Below are 23,558 nucleotides of genomic sequence, written 5' to 3' on the forward strand. Positions count from 1 at the left end.
TAACATTACTGGTATTATATAATATTAATATTTTATTTGTATATTATTTTTTGTTCAAATATTGGAATTTATTTGCCCATCTAACAAATACTTAGATTCTATTTGATATAGGGTGGTCGGAGAGAAATAAGAGATAAATTTTATATTTTTGTGAATATCTTTTATATTTTATTTTAATTTAAAAAAAATTCTATTTTTATTTTTTTCTATTTTGATCCTAACCGCACACTTAAATATCGTCACGGACAAGGACATGTGGTGATAAGCCACAGTTCCAGGCGTAAGAACTAAATTCAAACTACAATTGTTAAGAGGGTGTTTTGGTCGTGGCATTTGTCATGAACTTAATTACAAAGAGTTGATCTTGTCAATGAATCATGTCGTTGGATGAACAATTTGACAGTAGATGTGATTGAGTTGAAAAACTAGAATAAATAAAGGAAAGAAAATGCTACGAGTACTCGTGAAACATTACTAAGTAATTAAGCATGAGTGATGTAATACACGCTACGAAACATGTTTGAATCCTTAAGTTGTTGAAAATAAGAGAAAAAGTCCTTCGGTTTCCTGTTCAAAGCTCAATTAGAACTATAGCCTTTTTTTATAATCAATGTTCGGAGACTAAATTAAGAATCTGATTAATTTAGATAGATTGCTTATCCAAATAAAAAATAAAAAAAATAGGTAGAGTGAAGTAAAATTACCGTGAGTTACAACTATTTTTTTTCTTGAGTAAAAATTTAGAAGGAAATGGTAGTCTTACAGTCCAAAGAACTTAACATTTTTATTTCATCATGAAAAGACAAGTGATGTGAAGGTTCATAATGTGACTCGATAAATGTGAAATCTTATCTTGTTGTACCAACTTTTGCATTTTTAAGAAATCATTACTCTTGAGTTAAGTACAAACCTTTACATTTAAGATTTAATGATAAACAAAGTTAATCCTTCTAAACTTACTTTTTACCATCACAAAATACAACGATTTTTCCATCAAAATCTTTCAAATTCAATTATATCAAAACCGACTCTTATGTGTTCGCAATTTCGCACCATGAATCAACTATAGTGTATGCTTCGAAAGTCATATCAAGGTTCGACCACTAGCTCTGGTTGATTATAGTTTTCTATACAAGTCTCTGTTTCATTATTTAAACATAGAAAAATAACATCTCATGTGATATTATATATATAACTATCTCTATTTGTTGTTTATTCTATCATTTTCATATATACCATTTAAAAAATATACCACAAAATCAAAAGGAAACAACTTATTGTTATAGTATTTTAATGTTTACAAAGCATTTTCCATATAATGTTTAAAACCAACTATAATCAGAAATGCTATTTGGTACGAAACCAAATAGCACGAAACGCACGAAATAACTGGTGTGGCCGTGTTTTTTCAATTTCTGATGTGCAATGTAATTATTCAAAAAAAAAATTAAAATATTATAAGAAAAATAAAATAACATTTTTTTCGGATTCTAGCCGAGATTACCACTAATCATGAATGCTCTCTCACAAGTGCTATGACACAAATAAAAGGGTCCTTTCTGTTTGCTCTATCTTCAGGAAATAGATTCTACTATTCGATTATGAAGTTTTTAAAAGCTCCCTAAATCAAAACATTTATTTGATAAGGACCCTTATAAAATAAGCAAAAAAATGCTGCCTTTCAGACAGAAGAAAAAAAAAATTGCGATTATAAGTGAGGCATTCAAGAGAGTGGGCTTTGCATATTTTAGTTGTTATCACTACCATAAGGGAGGAGGAGAAGGACTGGAAGACTTGAAGTTCGATTGGATTTTTAGTAAGTAATAATTGCTGATTGATGAAAAAAAAGCCAATATGGAAGGAAATTACATGCCACATCATTCGTACTCTTAATACGAATTTTCTATCGTACCAAGAAGCATTTCCAAACTATAATATACCTAATACCTATATTTTATTTGATAATCTCTTCATTATTTTTTTTAAACTGCCTCTTCATTATTTTTAAAAAGTACCGTTTAATTTGAAAAGAAATTGAAGAGACTAATCCCTTCTAAAGAAATATTAGTATGTTATTTTTTTTTTTGCTGAAAGCAAATATTCATGTAACCTAAAGTTATGAGACTAATTCCTTAAGGCGTAAAAATAATTGGAGTAAATTTTGTCTTTTATAACCGTTCTCCACACGTATGATTAAAAAATAATATGTTGCCTTATTATGACCTTCTTTAATTCTACCTAATGAAATACTCTCTTCTACTTTTAATTTATATTTTATACTTTTTTGTGGATAATTTATATTTATATAAAATTAATGATTATGAATCTTCTGATTATTGATCAAATTTAATATAGTGACTTTCGAATATATATTTGTCCCTCTCCAAAGAAAAAAATGACTAGCTCCACGCCTCCCCCCCTAAGTAAATCATTGATGTAGAACAGGCAACTACTTTGGGCAGGGTATGTCCAGATTAGGATTCCAATCAATATATATTATTATGGCATAAAGAATTTTAGATGTTTCAAAGTTTATCTTACATAAAAGGTCAATCACGCGAGATTGCAACCAAATATTCTAGAAAAGTGATGTCCTACCCGAATAAAATCGACTTCAACATGAGTTCTTCACATGTGTTTCACAAAAGAGAAGCAATATCAGCTACAGACTTATCTTGGTAAGAATCCATAGCTTGAATGGAGGCCATTGTGATCATAGGATGATATTTCACTTATGTTGAGATCAACACAAGCTTTGACAAGTGCCTCTCCGACACGATGAGCAGCTTCCTAAAATCATGTTATGACAAAACAGAAAAACAAAAAAAATAGAAAGCAAAAGCCTAATGAGACCCCAAAAAACAAAGGAAATTGAAAAGGATGCATTCCATGTCTCGTGTTGGTTTGTAAGAAGAGTGCTACAAGGAGGATCTTGTCGAAACGATTTCTGCAGAGTGCTTCCATAGAGCAAACACTTTTTTATTTTTGTCATCTACAAGCATTGCATATAATTGCTTATCTGAGCAAAATACCGAAAGCCTTGGATGTGTGACAAAATCATGTATTGTATTAATAGCTGATGGTGGAAAAACATGGTACTTGGCAGCTAGTAGTGGAGTGGCATATAACTGTAGGCACTCTAAAACTTTGATGAATTTAGTTTCCTTTATGAATGCTGTAACAGCTTGTCAACTGTTATATTATGTAAGTAAAACATAGCATAGTATGTATCTCTATATATTAAAGGGCTTGTGGATAAGAGACAGTTCACAGAAAGAATTTACTGAAATCTGAAGCTAACTAGGAAAAAATGGGATGACATGTCTTACTAAGGGAATAAGTTAAATGGCATAGCACACATGTATTCCACATGGAATGTAAAATGTGTCTGCAGAAGAACAGGGATTTGGCTACAATAGATATGACAGTACAAAAGTTGAAGATATAACAAAGGCAAACCTTTTTCTGCATCCTTCTGTTCCGAATTTTTGCACTTTCTTTTCTAGTATTTGCTCTGGCTCTGGCTTCAATCACTAATGGTTTCTTAGTTATACCTGTAGGAACATTCAAAGTAAATAGCAATCAATATCAAAGTCACATTCAACATTATATCCATGTACAGATATTATGTGACTAATACTATAAGCATATTGTTGGCATCCACGTTATAAAGTCAAATGCTAACATATTGTACTGGAGAGGCTAAGAGACTAAAATCTCGAACACGCAACAAAAATCCCAAGAAGAACAAACTGGGCAAGAATAATTTCTGCTGAACTTACTTTTACTTTGTGTCTGAAAGCAAACAAACGAGTTTGGTTGGATTCCAAAGAGAGCAGAATTCTTAAACTGTAGTAGCATTGGAACATTCACTTGAGCCATATTGTGCATGTCTCAAGCGCCGTGTGAACTGCAAAAACACCCAAACTCGTGCTACAAATGCATATGCAAGAATGAGTTCCATACAGGAATTATGACAAACAATTAATGTGCAGGTTCACAAAAGCAGCAAAGTTTTTCATTTTGGTTGGGAATTGAAGGAAATGGAGACCTATGTTTAATTCAAAACGGCAATTGAAGACCAGCTAGTTATCTTGGGATTAATTTTATTTCTGTAATTTCAAATGGGTCTTGAAATGGCTGAACGATTTTATTTCTAACAGTGAAATGTCAGAGTAAGGTGTCTGTTGCCGAGGTTTTATGTTTCGAGGTTACGGCTTGTCTCAGGTGGTGTACGAGAATACCATTATTGTGAGCCATTAGATTTAATGATGTTTTTATTGAATGGCTTAGATTCATTACTTGCAACCTGTAAAGCAAGGTAGGAAAATTTATTAAATTTGCAAAGTGGTCCTTCATTGCAATACTAATGATTCTTTCAACCTATGACCAAGCCATAAGGAAAATAGTCCTAGATGTATTATATATTGTCCCCTAATAAAGTCCTCCCATCGATAACAAGATTTGATATATAAAAGAAGAATGATAATAATATACTCTTTAACACATATTTTTTAAAATAAACTTTATTATTTATTAAAAATTACAAAATTGAAAGAGGAACTCATTAAATAAAACAAAGACTCGCAAAAATTTGTAATTTTTTAATAGTTTTAACTAATAATAAAAAATGTGTCTAAAAGAAATTTTTTTCTAGCATTTATCTAAATAGATCACATAATAATCCTAAAATTTTATTGCTTCTAAAAAAATTTTATTTACAAATGAATTTACAAAAAAACTTCATTTATAAATGAATTTTCTCTTTTGTCTAAATCTGGGAATGGAGAATTTGGGTTGTTGCCAACTCTTGAACACCTACATTTGGATATGACAGTTGCAAGACAAGAATAGCATAGCAATTATGTATTTTTGTGTGTAGGGTTGTTTGAGAGACTGTTCTTTAGGATTGTAGGTATTCATTTACAACTTTTTATTGCTACCCAAATTATGTATGCTACTATTTTGGTATAGATTTCCTCTGGGATTTGAGGCAAATTAGCGAGAGCATTTGAGTGTTTAATCTGTTTTGCCCTTTGGGTTTCTTAAGGCTTTATCAACAGTGGTTACATTGATCCCCCAATGGTTTGGGTTGGAAGTCAATTTTTTCTATCATGGAGTAGTGTGTCCCCACCCCCAACCTCAAGGGAGATGGTCAAAGATTTGACCTAGAAGATACATAAACTAAGGGATCCAACCCAGAGGCCACAAGTACCTGTGGTGGCCCTGAGGGCGGTCTAGGTGGACAATTGGCTAGGGGCCCTATTTTTAGAAGGACACCAAATTTTTTTATATAGTTTATATAAAAATATAAAAATAATTATTTTATATAATTTTAAAATTATATAAAAAATAAAATAATTTTCAATAGATTTCTTTTAGGGAAACAATACCAGTAATTGGTTAATTAATAGTGACATTTTCACTTTTCAATGAAATTTATTCACATTTTTGAGAAAAAGAATCAATAATTTAGGTTCAATGTTGAATTTAAAAGAGAAAAGTATGACATATTATTTCCTTCCTTTGTTATTAGCGTTAACATAATTACATAAACAAAGTTCTTGAACGAAAAATTACAATGGTTATCAAACTTCAACAATAAATCAAAATAAAACTTTATGATATTGAGTTATTTAAAAACATTTAATTGTTTTTATAATGCATGCACAACTTATAAAATAATATTAACTATTGTTGCTACTATTGCATATACTAAAAGAAGCTAATTTATCAAATTTGAAATTGTTAAAATCCTATTTGAAACTATGACACATGGTAGATTAAATAAACTTGCTTTGATTTCTATTGAATATGATTATTTAAAAAACTTGATTATGAAACCGGACAAAAGAAAGAGAAGTAATTTTCAGCCACTACCCCATTTATACATTGCAAATTTCAAATGAGGCAACACAGACATTTGTCTTGGATACCAGGTCATCCAAACTAATTAACCAGTACCTAAAAATTACTATTAACCTCATATTTCACTATTGGGCAATTAATATATCTGGGGAAAAAATAGTTAGCAAATCTAGATTCTAAAATAATATTAAAGAAACCATTACAAGAAAATGCGGGCATATCCATATGCCAAGAAGACTGTCCAATAGTTAACATAAAATAATTTTCTAGGATTATTCCCCAAAAGGAAGAAAAAGGGCAAAGCACGGACACATAAAAACAAGAAGTGCAACTAACAATAAATCCTAGGTTTAAAGCTTGTAATACGATTCAGAATCTCAGATGACACACAGAATATTCAAAGTTTCAAATATGCAACAATTGAAGTTGGATCCCAGTCAATCAATCTAGATAATCCCAATTAAGAACATAACAATACCAAACATATGCTCCTGACAATTAGGATCAGTCTAGGAATGCAGATCTCATAGAAAACTACCAATTAAGGAACAACTATAACGGACTCCTCACCCACATTAAAGCTCTTGTCATTCACAATTTAATCTTAACAATAACAAAATACAAGACATGAATCAAAACAGCACCAACACAAACGCTCTCATCAATAAAAATAATTCTTTAACATAAGAATAATTAAAAAGAGTGGTAATAGAAGATACCCTTAAACGGTCAGAGAGAATGGAATGAGTAATCAACTTGGTGTCTTAGAGAGGAGCTTGTCATAAATAGCCTGATCCAACAACACCTCGATATTCACCTTCTCCTTTTTCTTTCCCTTGTTCCACTTTTGTTACAACCTATGTAGGATAGACTCTAACACGAACACCGGATACAATATGGCTAATGTCTAAAATCTAGGACATGAAAAAATCATATACACCCACAAACATAGAAATTCTAATGAAATGAAATATGTGTAACATATAACAAAATATCTAAATTATCTAAATTGATGGTATATATATCTTTTTAAACCAACCTTTTATATTTTTCAAATATATGAGTTGTGTAAAATTGACAACTAAAGTGTTCAATCCGACAAAAATAATTTTTAAATTAGACACCTAATAAGAAGTGTCGGATAAGTGTCAAGTTCAGTCACTTGTCCGACATAGTGAACAAAAGAGATGTCCATACTTCATATCTTATAACACAAAATCAACCTTTAACATCACATACTCATCCATCACGCATATCTATCTAGCATTACCCAATTGGTAAAATGATAATAAATCACTTGAACAAATAATTCAACCATAGAAAGAAAATATGAGAACGCAAACTTTGTTGCTATAGGAGAGTCGAGAGAGGCAGAGGCACAAAGCTTACTTAGGTTTTTACTCAAATTTAAAAACTACCTTCAAATCCAAATTTAAAACTGAATAACTTAGAGAGAAGATGAGGAAACATACCTCAGCGGAGCAAATGCAGCTGTGACCTTACGGCGTACGGCGAAGGTCACGATGGGAACCTAGCGGCAGGATTCAAAGGGGCATGAGGGAGGTCTCAAGTCTTGTGGGATTGGAGTGCATTGAAGTTAAAATTGTTTTAACAAAAAGCTTTTTAATTATTATTAATTAATTAATCATTAATTCATAACTTTTTTTATTAAACTAGTTTTTTTCTTCTAATTTATTTTTTCGTTTGATTTATTCCTTTATTTTTTATTTAATTTTTAAAATTAAATCCCAAAAAATTAAAAAATCAAATCAAATCTAAAAATTAAATTAAACAACCAATAAATTAATTTAATCTTACTCTGCTCTTTTATACACATTATACTGATAAAAAAATATACACATTATGTATTTGTGTATTACATAGATTAATAATCATATTATATAAAATGCACAATTTATTTTTATTTCTATATATTATCTGGATCAAAACATGTAGATAATCTGGATCAAATCACATATATAATTTTATATACTTTTATCTACAATATTTTTTTTCAATTATTTTATAGGATAAATATCAAATAATATTTTATATTTTAAATTAATTTAATGTAAATTAAATTTGATATAAAATAATATTTGTGTACACAAAAGTTATATTTTAAATTTGTGATAAATAATTAATATTGTGATATAATGTAGTTTTATTATTGATAAAAGCTATTTTTTATGTGTAAATGAAAAATTTATTATAAAAGGTCCACTAAATTAATATATATATATATATATATATATATATATATGTGCGTGTGTGCCCCTGCGTGTGCGTATCCGTTATTCTCCAAGAAAATTTTCCTCAAATTATTGTAAAATAAAAGAATAACGTGACAAAAAAAACTATTTTGAAAGCAAATTTTGGTATAATTAATCAAATATAAGATGAGAAAAATAACAAAAAAATAATGAGAATAACAATGATATTAGGAAAAGAGAACATTTGTTTTTTACAAGGAAGAATATTTGTTGGTATGTCTCAAAATTAGAGTTATCAATTCTTTATATAGTATTTCTGAGCTTTCTCCATTAATATAGTTAATAATAAATAGTTTTTAATTTATGTACACCATCAATACATAAATTATTTACTTGTTTATTATACAAATATTTATTTTATTTACTCTAAAATTAATGACCTGAATATGTATACTAAGGATTTTTAACTTAAAAAAAATCAGGGCCCCCCTCCAAGTGCCTTTTTCCCTGTGAACAACAACCTTTAATTAAAATGTTCATTACAAACTTTTAATTTGAATAAATTCTAATCCAATAAAATTCTCTACTTCAAATTAACTTAATGTCATAAAATATGACGTGTTCTAGTGAGAAAGCTACTAAGTCTTCCACCATGGAAAAGTTCTCATCCTTAAATGTAACAAATTTTAGTGAAAAAGTTACTTAAGTTTTCTTTTGTTTCTCTTTCCTCTATCTTAATGTCTACGGTGTTCCCATTGTCTTAGGGTCAAACAATGGTAGATGGGTCAAGATTTGGTTGAATTTGTTATTAAAGGCAAGTAAATAATTAAGGAAACAGAATGGGAAGAAAGCAAAAGGACAAAAAGTTCAATGTTACCTAGGGGTGTCAATTTGGACCATAAACATGAATTTCTACGAGGATTGTTTTGTTTGAAACCCTACAGACAGAGATATTTTTCCATGCGGGAACAGAGATGGGGATAAATATTTTCTCACGAGCATGACACGGACGGGAACACGGATCATTCCCCCGTCTCGTGGGTTCTCGGTCTGAGAAAGTTATAAAATTATCCTTATATTTTAAGAAATCCTAACAAGTAACAATTCAATCCTCCTCAAAGCACAGATCCTCAAATAACTCGTTCACTTCACTTCTCGCCCTAGACCGCACCACACGTTCACTTCTTCCCAGACCGCACCATCACCACCCAATCTCGTCACCACTCGCCGCCAATCACCTCAGAGTGTAAGTGCTAGCTACTTTCTTCCTGCCAATGGATTTGTTTGTTACACATCGCCTTCATTGTTTTTTACCCATGGTTTTGCTCGATCATTTCGGAATTACATTTTACAGTTTAAAGTTTTTATCTTATATTTTCTTTGGCTAGTTGGTTGATCGGATTTAAGTTTTAAGTTCAAACCCAAGTTTGCTTTCAAGTTTTGATTATCAAGACTTTCTTTATTTCTTTGAAAGATCATTTTTTTTTTGTGAATTAATGGACATGGATGATATTACAAGTTACGTCGGTGGTCCATAATTGACAATATATAATTTAGGGCTCAGTTGTTTTCTTGTTTGTTTCTTCTTGTCTTTTTCTGCTGTAAATTGTTACTTACAACAGAATGATGAGTGCGATACATTGACAACAAAAGTTCATATTTAGTTTCTCATTGATGATAGTGAGGTAATGGATATATACTAAAATATTATTAGTTTATTGATTTGCAACATTAGAGGGTTGTTGACTTGCTCTGGTTGCTGAATTGAATGACTTTAGACTTGTTGGTTGCTGAATTGGAGAACTTGAGACTTGCTGGTTGTTCAAAATATTACAAAAAAAAATATTGGTAGTTTAAACTATTTGTATTATTATTGAACATTATATTTGTATTATTTCAAATTAAATTAATTGTCCATGTTTGTTTATTTGAGTTTAACAGTATATGAATTATTTAAATTTGAATATTATGTTGGTGAGACTTTTAAAGTTTTTTTTAATTTATTTATATTATAATTTAAAATTAATAATTTTTTAAAAAATTCGGGACCCCACGAGGACTACAGGGACCCACAAGGATGGGGGACGGGAGAAAAAAATTCCTTGCAGTAGGGATCGAGGATGGGGTAGTTGGGGGACGGGAAAGTACTCCCTGCTCCCGTCCTGCCCCGTTGACATCCCTAGTGTCACCCTCTGTATGTGTATTTGTACACATATATTAATTAATAATAATTTAAAAAACAATGATTAACTAATTAATCAACAATTATTTTTAAGAAAACGCTTTACTTTTAAATGTTCAACTAATAGATAAACATCTATAGAAACTTCTTTTTTATCAAATTATAAATAATTTTTTATAGATTATATTTTTTTCTAAATTAATTTTTATTTCAAAAAACAATTTTTATAATATTATTAATTAAGTGTCTTTTTTATTATATCAAATATAATAATATAAATATATTTACACATGACAACTTTTTTATATCATTCTTTTATTTATTTTTTCATAATTTCAATTGCATTACTAAATTATGATATGATCTAACTACAAAATCTTTAATTTTTCACAAAATTAAATAGCGGCTAAATGATGAGGGATTAGTGAGGGGAAACATGCGTTTCAAAATTTTAAAAGCTATTTTAACATTTGCGGGAGATTTGCGAGGGACAATATCCTTCACAAAGTGGTGAATGATTTGTGACTCACTATGTTGAATTCTCTTTTTGCAATGCATTTAGTGATGGATTTGTGACAAATATTTCATTCACAACTCAAAGAGGGAATATCGTGGCAAATATGTCTCACTAATTATGAATTTTGTGTTCACTACTTTTATATTGACTTTAGCGAGGGTTTTGCGATGGATAGCTTCGTTGTCATATTATTTTTTTAACTAGGCCAGGGGAATCGGGTGACCCTACGATTTCCATGCAAATTAGTGATAGAGTTGTAGCAATGGACTATGTTGAAATACGCTAATTTTTTTCACTAATTAGCAAATTTCTTGTAGTGCAAGTTATTAATGATTTTGCCAAAAAAAATGCAAAAAAAGATAAAATTAAAATGTTTACAAGGGTATTTTTTTTTTTTCAGTTCACTCTGGACACATTCTCAGCCTTGACAAGTACCCTAAACTTTTAGCTAGTTCCTTATCTTGTGTTTAACAAACATTTCATTGAATATTTTAAACTTTTATTAAGTGTTTTTCATTAGTTGATTTAGAAATTTATTTATAAGAAAAAGAAGGGAGAAAAGAGGGAAGAGAAATAAAGAAGAAAAAGGAGAAGTAAAAAGGAAAGTATAAGAAAAGAATGAAAGTATAATATATGACAAGCATTTTTATTTTTGATTGATATGGGTAGGAAAAAAAATTTCAGGCAATTTAACAGTTGCTAGGCAAATTTTAATGATTTTATATCATTAGTTTCAATTTTGTAGTATTCAAAACTATAAAAAATGCTAATGTAAGAGTTAAAATATAGAATATCTAGATATAGGATCAAAATCTCAAAGTCTATACAAATATGAAATTGCTAAATAAGTATTGAAATATTTGGGTTTGGTGATTTATGTATTTGGGTCAAACCCAAACCGAATCGATCAAAATTGAATCAAACCGATCAAATTTTTTATAGTTATTTAGTTTGACTTTAAATACTCCTAATATTGAGACTCCAAGTGTTGAAATTGCAAGTGTTGGAACTTCTTAAGGTATTATTTTCAGATACATTGTTATTTGTTTCTTTTTTTACATATTTATTTTTTCTGTCATGTTTATAATATTAATGAATTATATTTTGTTCATTTGTTTCAACAAATCTAGTTGCAACAAAGCTTATTGTAAGAAATTATTTTGTAGAAAATAGTTGTGATTTAGACTATTATAATAAATCTTGTTGAAAAATATTTTGTTTTAATTTATATTAGTCTATTTTAGAATATTAAGTTGATAGTATTAAATGAATCAATTTTACTACTTTCAAATATTTGGTAATATTGTGTTAATTGTATTAGATATTTAGATGGAATCATGATATAAAATAGTAGTTCTAAGAAAAAAAATCAAATTTAAATGGATAATCCATTGGTTCAAACCGAACCAAACTATGAATATGTTGAGTTGGGTTAAAAAAAAATTGTAAAAATCGAACCAAATCAAAGATCAAATTTAATTTGATTGAATCCTAAATTTGATCAAAATCAATCAAAACTAATCTTGGAACACCCCGAATTTTATGCATTGGAAATTGAGAATGTGCACTGAAAATTTTAAAAGTACATTCTTAAATTTTGTCCAAACATAATTAGATGCTATTTGAATCCAACTTTAGTTTTTATAACACGAAATTCAATTTTTAGGTAATTTTAGTTTTGTTGTTCTCTAAATAAAATTAAAATTTCACTTTAATAATTTATGTAATAAAAATATTTTATTTTTTTGTACAAGTTGTTGATATGAGACTATAATTTTAAGAAAAAAAAAATAGATACAATTTCATTGTGGTATTGTTTGTTTTGTTCTCTACTTAAAATTGAAGTTTTATTTTAATAATCTGTATAATAAAAGTTTGTATCAAATGATTATATAGGTTATTGAAGTGAAAGTGAAACTGTAATTCTAATTAGAGAACAGTACAAACAACATTGAAGGAAATTGTATCTAAATTTCATTATAATATAAATTATAGAACAACACTTAAACGTATCTAAGTAATTATACCTTAATTTTTATATTTTAATGAATTAAGTTATAAATTAATTAAACTATCAAAATCATCGTACTAAACACTAATGATATAAAATCATTTCACAAATCTTCTAATAAAGATAATAATGATATTTCCTTTATAAACAAAAAAGATAATAATGAGATTTCAAGATGAAAATTTATCCAAATTATTCATTTTTTTTACTTAATTAAAAAACTGTCCCCCTATTTCACCAAATAGCTTTCCCTATTTTTTAATTCATTATCTTTCAAAATAAGGTTAACTAGACTAGACCAATATTTTCTTCAAAAGATAAGAACTTTAACAATAGTTCTTGAGGTAAGAAACACATTTCTTTATCACTATACTTCATTTAAATGTTTGGTGTAAAATATAATATTAATATAAATTTTATATAAAAATAGTTAAAATTTTTATTTTTTTTAATTTATTATATTTTTATAATCATATATTATCTTTTAAAATATAATGTATAAGATTAAATTCTATTTTCACCTAAGTTAGAATATATATATTTATATAAGTTTTATTTTTATATATTATATTTATCTTTTAAAATAATGTTTGTGATTTAGTGAAAATATTTTTTTATCTATATTAAGATATTTATATTATTTATTGTAATATAAATAAAAAAATAATGTCAATAAATGACATACATAAATATTTTAAAAAATCAAAATACTGTCATTTTATTTAATTATATATCTTTACTATATAATTTAATTCTTTTAAAAAATTAGGTACTTAATTAAATAAAGTTAAATATAAATAAAAATACTATTATATTAAATAAAAGAGTATCTTAATATACCTAAAAAAAAAAATGTCATAAAATCACATATATAAATATTTTAAAAGATAATAAAATATTATCATTTTATGAAATTATAATTTATATAAAAAATATACATTAAAGATAAAATTAATATTATATCTTTATTGTATAAGATAATTTTTGAATAATGTGATAAAAATACATAAGGTTATAAAAATATAATATATAAAATAAAAATAAAATTTATATAAGTATACATATTCTAATTTATGAGAAAATAGAATTTAATCTCATATATTATAATTTAAAAGATAATATATAAGATTATAAAAATATAATAAATTAAAAAAAAATAAAATTTAAATTTTAAACTATTTTTGTAAAATTTATATTAATACTATATTTTACACAAAATATTCAAGTGATCATGTAGATATAGTGGTAAAGGAATATGTCAATCATGATTTTAGTCCTTTCTACAATATAAAATATTAAAATATTGAATTTTGAAATATAAGAAGAAAGTAAATAAAAAAATAAAAAAATTAATTTGATGAAATATACAAAATAGAAGGAAAATTTTCGTAACTAAGTTATTTTTGTCTTATAAGAAAAATGTTTGATTAGTATAAAACACATTTAATTCTTATAAACAGAATATACACTTAATTCTTATCCTAAATTAATAAAAGTAAAAAAGATTAGAGGGATCTAAATACATTCCTTAAAAAATCAGTATAAAAAACCCCATGGGCGATAAAAAAAAATCATGAGTATTAGAATGATATCATCATCATCATCATAACCCCTAAAGCTCCACCCTACAATACCAATGATATGCACATAGGTATCAGATTGTTGCCTTAAATACCTCGAGTTTAATGAATAAAACAAGATAGTGATTGAATTGTGAAGATAAACATGGCCGGTCACCTCATAGGCAGACACATAACATAACACAGCACAGCGACACAACAACCAACACAATGTTCCAGATCCTTCCACAACATTCTCTCAGTATCATATATTCACTCCCCATTCCACCTTCTTTTTCATTCCCTTCTCACAATTATTCCTCAATTATTTCCCACTTTTCTTCTCTCTCAAGCAAAAGTTTTCTTCTCTCATTCTCAGCGTTCTGAATCGAAACTAATGGCTTCAGAGACAGAGGTGTTAAATATTATTTCCTCTGTTTTCGAACGCTTCGAGAGAAACATGTCTCTGTTTCTGCCCTTCATCTTCGGCTTCTCTGACGCCACCTCAGGACGAGATAGCGACGACCCAGATCACGAAACTGCTCACACAGAAGGTTCACTGCGTCAAAGAATAATCTTGGTGAACCCCTTGACTCAGGGCATGGTGGTGATCGACGGCGGTTTGAGCCTCGAAGCTCTGTTTCGCGAACTCGCCAACGGGAAAGGTGGTCGACCACCGGCTTCTAAGGAGTCCATTGAGGCCTTGCCAAGTGTGGAAATTGGAGAAGATAATGAGGATTTGGAGTGTGTAGTTTGTTTGGAGGAGTTTGGGGTTGGTGGGGTGGCAAAGGAGATGCCTTGTAAGCATAGGTTTCATGTCAATTGCATTGAGAAGTGGTTGGGGATGCATGGGTCTTGTCCTGTGTGTAGGTATGAGATGCCTGTGGAGGAGATTGATTGGGGGAAGAAGAGGGAAGAGGAAGTGGGAGAGAGGAGAAGTGGTGGTGGTGGTGAAGTTTGGGTTAGTTTTCCTTTTAATAGGAGTAGTAGGAGAGGCCAAGATCTTGATCAAGCTCAAGCTGTTGCTGGTGATTCAAATGATGATGATTCTTCATCAACTCATGGAGGTGCTGCTGAGGAGAGTTAGTCTGTTAGAGAAGATATTTGATTTTCGGTAGAGCAAGGTTTTGAATTGTGGTTTCTTAAAAATTGCGATCGTGGACTGTTTTTGAAAACCTTCTTGGGGTATAGTGTTGTTGGTTTTCGCGTTGGGGAGGACTGGAAAATACGTACAGGCAAAAATGCACAAAATTGTTATTACATCTTGTGATGATAAATAAAATGATGATTTTTTTTTCTCATATATTCCATTTTTCGTTTCAATTTACAAGTATGGTTGCATTGTTGTTGATAATTGTAACACAATGTTTACTGGAATTGCAATTTAAACCTGTTGAAGTCAGAGATTTATACCATTTTAGGACTGAAAGGAAAGATGAGAGGTTCATGAAGGTTTCTCTTATTTTCTGGTCAAAGTTAATCCAATGATTTGGATGAGAGGTAATGAAATAACTTTACATTGTTAAAGTAGAATTGTGATTTTCATGGTACACACTGTTAGGTTTCCTAAGCGCTGCCTTATTCTTTTTACACACTGGTTGGTAAAAAAGGTAATCACGAAACTCATTTTGTCTGCTCTTTGGCATTTAAGCCAGAATCTGCTTTCCTTTCCCTTAGAATCTGGAGTCCTTGGTACCTTCCTAGCATCAGAATGGTGGCCATTGGGTTTGTGCCTGGTGACTCTGAAAAAGTTGAGCCATCCAATATTCTCAATCCCTTTATTCCATAAACCTTGTTTTGCTCATCAACCACTGATCCAACCGTGCAACCCCCATGATAGTGATAGATTGTTCTCACATTTTTCTTGCAGAAGTTTCTTAGATCAACGTCAGTTGATGTCAGTTTTTCTTGCTTTGACTCGCCTAGGAAAAATGCAATAGATTTTGACCTTGCAATTCTCTCAAGTAGTTTTGTCATCTTGACGCATTCTTCCATGTCATCTTCACTTGCTAGATAGTTGAACCTCACAGAAGGGTTCAGCCTGGGGTCTGTGTTGTTCAGTTCAAGCACCCCTTTGGAAGTAGGCATTGCTATCTTGGCGGCAACATTAACCCTTGATGAGTTGGAACTTAGGGGAAATATTGATGCTTCAACTATGATTTTGAAGTCATCTGTTATGCCAGCAATTTGGGGTGGATCAGGGAGCCTATTCTGTGGCTTAGAATCCACCAAAACTGCTATGCAAGGGTTGTCTTGCATTCCTTGCCCAACCCCTTTCATTTCACGTACTATTGATATGTTGAACCTTCTCAGCTGTTCTTTTGGCCCTATGCCACTTAGCATCATAAGTTGGGGACTACCTAATGCACCTGCTGCCAAAATGACATCACCCCTTGAACTTGAATTCTTGGCTTTGTTTATGTATGCTTCATAGGTTTCATCCAAGGTGCCATTACTCTGGATGAACCTTATACCCTTAGCTCTAGTTTCATTCCTGTAACCTGCAGCAGTTGAGTGGTCAAAATTCAGGATTGAATACTGAATTGGTGATTGAAAAAAACTAGTTAAGCACTATTCAGATAATGTTTTTTATAAATATTCATAGAAGAAAATAGGAATGTAAAATGAATTGAATTTTTTTCTCAAATCCAGAATCGATTTATGTATCAGCTATTGGAAAAGCTACGAGAGTGTCTATGGAAGCTGAAGTACATACCGATAGAAGAAATTTAATGTGTTCTATTTTTTTTCCTATAAGCACTCATGAAAAAAGTGAATCCAATCAAAATTTTAACCACATATTATAGCTAGTTATTAAAAAGCTTTATTATTATTATTTTTTGTTTCACTTACTACTGTGATGAAAGATGATACTCTTGACTGTGGCATTTAGAAGGACTGTGAGGTTCTTTGGGTTCCCTGCATTCAGAAGGTCAGCTGAGGTGTGCCTCTTTCCAAATTCATCAAACACACTTCCAGAAATCTTGGTTCCCTTGATATGTTCCAAGCTGAAGCCATTGTATGGTAAAACTCCTGCTTCAAGAATGCTGAATTCAGCAACAGATTGCCATGGTGAAAGATAAAAAGGAGGAAAGACAACCTTTGATTCCACCCATTCATAAGCTTCTTTGACTAGCTCCTTGTCCCAACCAGCTTTGCATACAAATTCCTCACTTGCTCTACTATAAAACCCTCCATTTATAGCTGATGATCCTCCAAGAACTCTTCCTCTCACATTGCCAATTCCATCCTCTGAAGTGAAACTTTGTGCCACTGACATGTATTTGTCAGTCTTAATCAATGGAAAACCATAGTACCTCCTATCTATCACCAAGGGATTCCCATATGGTGAACCACCTCTTTCTATGAGTAGCACAGAGAATTTCTCTGATAGTGTAGCAGCTAATGGACAACCACATGTGCCTCCCCCCACTATAATATAGTCATAAGACTTGCCTGCTACTTCCTTAACATCTGAAGTCATGTGCCATTGCCTATTATTGCCTACATAGTGAAATTAAGTGCTGGTTGAATCAAAACATTGTTTCAAGCTCAATACAAACAAACAACAGCAACAAAGCTTTATCCCACGGATACATGGATCAACAAAGTTTTATCCCACGGATACATGTGATACATGACACCATTTACCACTGTTAAAAATCAAAGTTTTTGATATATTTGTCAAGCTCAATAAGGAAAGCACAGTCATATAACTTACCTGGAGGCTCTAAAGGGAAAGACAAACCCAAACATGCAAGAAAGAAAAACACAAATGCCGTGAGAAGAAGCTTATGAACTTGGTTAATTTGTGGGAGTTCCATATTGCAATCAGCTAATGCATTGACTTGTGAGTAGTAGAGGAAGAGCATGATTTTATTTGCCAAAATGTGGGCTATACAAATCATTTGCTTTCTCTTGGCTGGTGACACCAATTGATTAAAGTTTGCATAGCATAAAATATATATAAAAAATGCGCATGGTGTAACTAATCATTCCTTCTTCCTTTGGTGGCGACAACCGTTGTCTGTTAGGGGCATGATGTTTTTGGCTAACCTTGAATTTCATAGGTGATTGTGACATATAAAAAATACTAAATCTGTAGGTTGTTAAAGTATATTTCGTGTGAATGAAGTCCACACAATTTTTTGGAGATCAAGGCTAATGATTCCATTCAATCTGTCTAAGTAATTTCTTAAATCCTTAACTTTCATAGCATGGCCAGGGAGACTTTTATACGCTAAAAAATGTCAAAATTATTACAATGTATGTAGCTTTTGGCATAATTGCATGTAGGTAAAAATGGGTTCAAAATGGAATAATCTATGATCTGTGTTATAACAATAATTATGCATGTAGACATAATTGATGATCTGGGTTTAGACATCACTTATTAACATTTTAAGTAGGGCCTTAAGAATGTATAATAAATTATATCAATGGGTACCCGTCAAGAAATTGTTATGGTGGAAATTTGGTGACTGTGGCCCGTGATCCACGGGCTATGCTTGGAAGAAAAAAGTGAGGGTTGGAAAGGGGTGTCACTTGCTTCGCATACCACCATATGTGTATTCTTTTGTTGACTATGAATAATTGAATAAGATAAAGAGATGGATCCATAGGAGTAAGTGGGGGACTCTTCATTAAAAAAATGGAAGATACGAAAATGTGATGCTTTATATTATTTTTTATTTTGGAAAGAAATATAAGTTGATGATGTGTAAAATTATTATTTGAATAAATATATAATTAGTTTGTGGAAAATGTAATACACTATATTTTAAAATAATAAAATTTAATTATTTTGAAATTAATAATTTCCTGCATATCTTAATTCACGTATTTTAAGATCAAATGTTTGGAAATTAGTTTCAAAATACCTAAAATTAATTCGGTAAAATGAAAACACAAAAAATTAAATGGTAAAATAAAATATTAATATAAAAATAAAAATATAAAATTTTAATTCTACAAAAAAATACAATTTTATTGCTTCCAGTGATGGATGTGTTATTTTATTAAATTTTATATTTGAAGTATATTGGTAGGTTTAGGTATATTTTAGATGGGTCTTTTAAAGTTAGGTATATTTTAAAGCAATTTAAAATTTATTTTAATTTCATAATGATTTAAATTAATTTAAATATATGTCTATGGTTTTATAAATTAAAGAAAAAAGATGATGAAGCTAAAGTTTCTATTAAATATGATAATTGTAATGTTAGAAAATTTGTACCGAATAGCAATAGTTTCAAATTTTAATAAAACACGATAACGTTAGAGTTTGTAATTATAATTTTTAATTGCATTTAATTAGCAGTTATATATTAATGATTAATTTTTAATTGCATTTAATTAGCAGTTATATATTAAGAGATTCAATAAATTAAATATCAGTTTTTGAAAAAAATAATGAATAGTATGTGAATGTTATTGAATACTATAAAAGAAGAATAATTTGTAACCAGACGAAGCACAAGGATTGCCAAAATCTGGTAACCACAGAGTTTACGTGGAAATCATGTCATCTGTCAAAATCAGAAAATATATGATGTGCAAAGAAAATACATAAGCCCCTGTATTTCCCCTGCAATTAGACTAATAAATCCTATGCCTTAATAGCAATAAACCTTCACTATTGTGTACTTGTTCCCACTGCAAAGGAGGATTTGATTCACATTGCCCCTGAAGTAATGAAAACTCCTGCCCCTTTGTCTTCATAAATAAAATGTTATCAAATATAAATATTAGAAAATAAAAAATTGAGACATATTTTATAAAATGGAGACAAATTGTTGAGAGATAATGAAGAATTTAAACTGAACTAAATAACTCCCGAATGATGATAAACTAAACTAGATAGGTATATATCCACTAATTAAGCACATATGAATTTATAACTTGAGTTTTATCTGAATCACAACTGGAATTATGTCTATCATTACACAAGTTAGAAACCTGTTGAAATTCATGACTGCTTTTCCTTCACTTCACTGCTTCAGTTCTCTGTCAAGTAGATCGATTTTAGACGTGATTGTTGTATCATTGTAAGGTCAACGCCTGTCAAAATTAAAAATAATTTTTTTAATAGGTATCATTTGTAATGATGTTTCAGAGTATTCAACTCTATAATCCGAGAACACAACCTCAAAAAACCCATGAAACTTGTGTGAAGAATGATACCACATTTAGGTCTAAATTGACAATGAGAAATGAATTTTGTAGAACAAATTATTAGTAGAGGAAAGATGTAATAAGAGGTTAACAATATTGGACACTGACACGTAAGCAAATAAATTGATGTGACACATAATAGTATATTGATGTCAATGATATAATGACTTCTTACCCTAGAATTTGTATATTATAAATGTATTAGTTATTAGTTTAATTTATAATATATTGTAATTAGGCGGTGTCTGGACTAGTTTATGAACTCTCGTCAAATTCACTTCTTTAATCTAGTCAAAAGCAAATAAACTACGTTAGAACCGAAAGGTTTAATTAGAAGAAGATTTATCGTTACTTGCCCTCATAATTTATATTGATTACTGAATTTTTAATTTTTAATTTTTAAATGTATTAGTTCGTCTCTTATCAAGGCAGTAATATTTGAAATGTAATAATTTGACTTATAGTTAACCCAATTTAACTTTTTGTATAAAAAAACTCAATTTAACTTCTTTCAACGTTATTTCAAGTTCTCAACAGACCTAATATAATATTGAATAAGGATATTTGTACACCTCATTTTGAGTTGTAAGGAGTGGGGAGAAGAAAGAAATAAAAAAAATATAAAAGGAAAAAACAAGAGAGTAACAAATGTGATAAACAGTAAAATAGAAAAAGAAGAGAGATCCGTCAGAAAAAAAAAGGAAAAAGAAGAGAAAGATAAGAACAAAATATGGTAAAAAAGAAATAGGATTCATGTTTATATTTGTTTTATCATATTTCTTTGCACAGACAAACTTTGAAGAAGGATAAGTTTGAACTCTAATTTTCTTTCTCAATTCTTTTTCAAATTATATTTATAGAGTTTATTTATTTTACTAGAAAAGAAATTGTGATTTTATATATTCCAAGTTGTTCACTTTTAACTCTCTTAAATATTTTTCTCTATTCATGCTTGGTTATGTGTTATTGATTCAAAATTCACATCATTTTAATCTTTATTTAATAACTTTCAATCCAGCAAAAAAAGTTAATTTAATTTTAGTTTTTCAAGTTTAAAAACAACTCATATATAGATAAAATTTTGCATGTTAAAACAAATATTGATTTATGTTTAGATATTTTTATTATTAAAACAAGTTAAGAAGTAAATTCAAGTATGGAATTATTTTGATTCAAAATCAATTCTAAAACACAAAATTAATTTTTGATTTTTCTCTAACATGAAATCAAATATATAAAAATTTATCTAAAATTTATTATGGACTCAAAATTAATTATTCAATGTGAAATCAAATATGCACCTTTAAGAGGATGCATGAGTTATTAAAAATTGATTTATATTTGATATTAGATATTTGTTTTCGATTGATACAAATAAAAAACAAACAAACATGCGCTTTATCACAGTTTTATTTATTTTTTTACAACGATTTTGTCATATTTAAGTAGACAATGAAAATAAAAGACGGACATAAGAATTAACGGATAAACATTACATGTTGCAGTCAAGGGCGTCTACGGATAGACATTACATGTCATGTGCCAACTAATTTAATTAGTTTAATTTCTACGAATAAAAAAAAAATATTACACGTTGTAAATCATTTGCAAATATTGGACAAGTAGATTTAAGCTAAATGGTTAAAAAATACTGAACTCTATTTGTATTATATATGGAGGTAATTTTGGTGTTTAGTTGGATCTTGCTTTGTCATTTCTCAACTGATTCGTGCATAAATGGTTAAAAAAATGGATGGAAGAGCATTCTAATATTCTTAATCCACATATTACATATACACAGTCTTGGATTCCTTAGAGCTAATAATTAGAAATTAGAAACCAATAAAATATAAAAAGAACATGAAAAGTACGCGTCAAAACATTTAATATTGTTATAAAAAAGAAAATAATAAATTTTAATTGATCACATAATAATTAAGATAATTAAAAAGTCTAAACCATTATCCTAATTACGATAATTAGGAAAATCTAGATCATTGTTCCAATTGCAGCAACTAAAAGATTAATAATTATAACAAATTATTAAAACAAATCACTACCATTTTTAGTACCAGGAGAGGTTCATGAAGGTTTTTCATTTTCTGGCTACGGTGTTTTTTTTAAAAGGCAAAAGTAGTATTATTGATAATTACAAGCAAGTACAAGAAGTGCAACTTGGAACTATTATAAATATAAATTAGTTTAATTAATTATAAATTAGTTATTAATTTAGTTAGTTACAAATTAACTATAAATTTAATTATATAAGATTTTATGTATTCACCTAAAAATTGATTTGTTCTATTATACTGCCCCTCCCACCTTAACAGATATCAACAAATACATAAAATGTTCCATCCCCAACCAAACCAAAGCCAATTGTCTGAATGCATGACACAACATAAGCCCTCCAAGGAGATATAAGATTAGTTAAATGATTATAAAAATAAAAATAAAATGAGAAAAGATCATGGGTTCGATTTCACTGCCAACTAAAAAACAAACAATTAATAACTAATATTTGTTATAAAAAAAAACATAAACCCTCCAAACATAAGATGACATAACCATAACTATGTTTTTTTATTACAGAACATATGGATATTCAAAAAACAAAACAAGCCTTGTGCACTTGCATTTGACTGTTTGTATTTTCACTTGCCAATCACCTCGACATTTTGCTTTCCTAACCAAATTGTTGCACCTTAATCTTCTATTGCACACACACCATTTGTAGTAATGCCGCAGAAGGCAAGTCACAATTAACCGAGTAACAAACATAGCAGCACTGATATGTCATTTTCCACATTAAGATTGTAATCCTGCTAACATCAACTAGAGATAGAATGTGGTAATAAATAAAATGCATGGTGATGTTGATAATTGCAGCACAATCTTTGTCGGAATTGCCATTTATAGCCTGTTACAAGCCAGAATTTTATACCATTTTAGGACTAAAAAACACAAAGGAGAAATACATGAAGGTTATCTCATTTTCAGGTTCAAAGTTAATCAAACGAATTGGATGAGAGGG

General features: G+C 29.4%; 3 protein-coding genes across 4 annotated transcripts; 1 reads left to right on the forward strand and 2 right to left on the reverse strand.

Moving 5' to 3' along the window:
• Positions 1–2,474: 2,474 nt before the first annotated feature.
• On the reverse strand, positions 2,475–4,284 carry LOC100819047 (uncharacterized). Of its 2 annotated transcripts, none has more exons than XM_006573049.4 (3): positions 3,783–4,284; positions 3,460–3,554; positions 2,475–2,790 (listed from the first exon to the last, which is right to left on the reverse strand). In XM_006573049.4, the coding sequence occupies exons 1-3, from the start codon at positions 3,889–3,891 to the stop codon at positions 2,671–2,673; spliced, it is 324 nt and encodes a 107-aa protein (XP_006573112.1). In that variant the 5' UTR covers positions 3,892–4,284; the 3' UTR covers positions 2,475–2,670. The 2 variants fall into 2 exon arrangements, with proteins under 2 accessions (XP_006573112.1, XP_006573111.1); XM_006573048.4 differs by having other exon boundaries at positions 2,475–2,992; positions 3,783–4,269.
• Positions 4,285–14,517: 10,233 nt separating this feature from the next.
• Positions 14,518–15,651, forward strand: LOC100819587 (E3 ubiquitin-protein ligase MPSR1). Its single transcript, XM_003517747.5, has one exon. The coding sequence runs from the start codon at positions 14,748–14,750 to the stop codon at positions 15,435–15,437; it is 690 nt and encodes a 229-aa protein (XP_003517795.1). The 5' UTR covers positions 14,518–14,747; the 3' UTR covers positions 15,438–15,651.
• LOC100783073 ((R)-mandelonitrile lyase-like) lies at positions 15,621–18,388 on the reverse strand. Its single transcript, XM_003517947.5, has 3 exons — positions 18,072–18,388; positions 17,204–17,854; positions 15,621–16,851 (listed from the first exon to the last, which is right to left on the reverse strand). Exons 1-3 carry the CDS (start codon positions 18,256–18,258, stop codon positions 15,974–15,976), a joined length of 1,716 nt encoding a protein of 571 aa, XP_003517995.2. The 5' UTR covers positions 18,259–18,388; the 3' UTR covers positions 15,621–15,973.
• Positions 18,389–23,558: the final 5,170 nt, after the last annotated feature.

Source organism: Glycine max, chromosome 1, assembly GCF_000004515.6.
Source record: "Glycine max cultivar Williams 82 chromosome 1, Glycine_max_v4.0, whole genome shotgun sequence".
Lineage (NCBI taxonomy): Eukaryota > Viridiplantae > Streptophyta > Magnoliopsida > Fabales > Fabaceae > Glycine > Glycine max.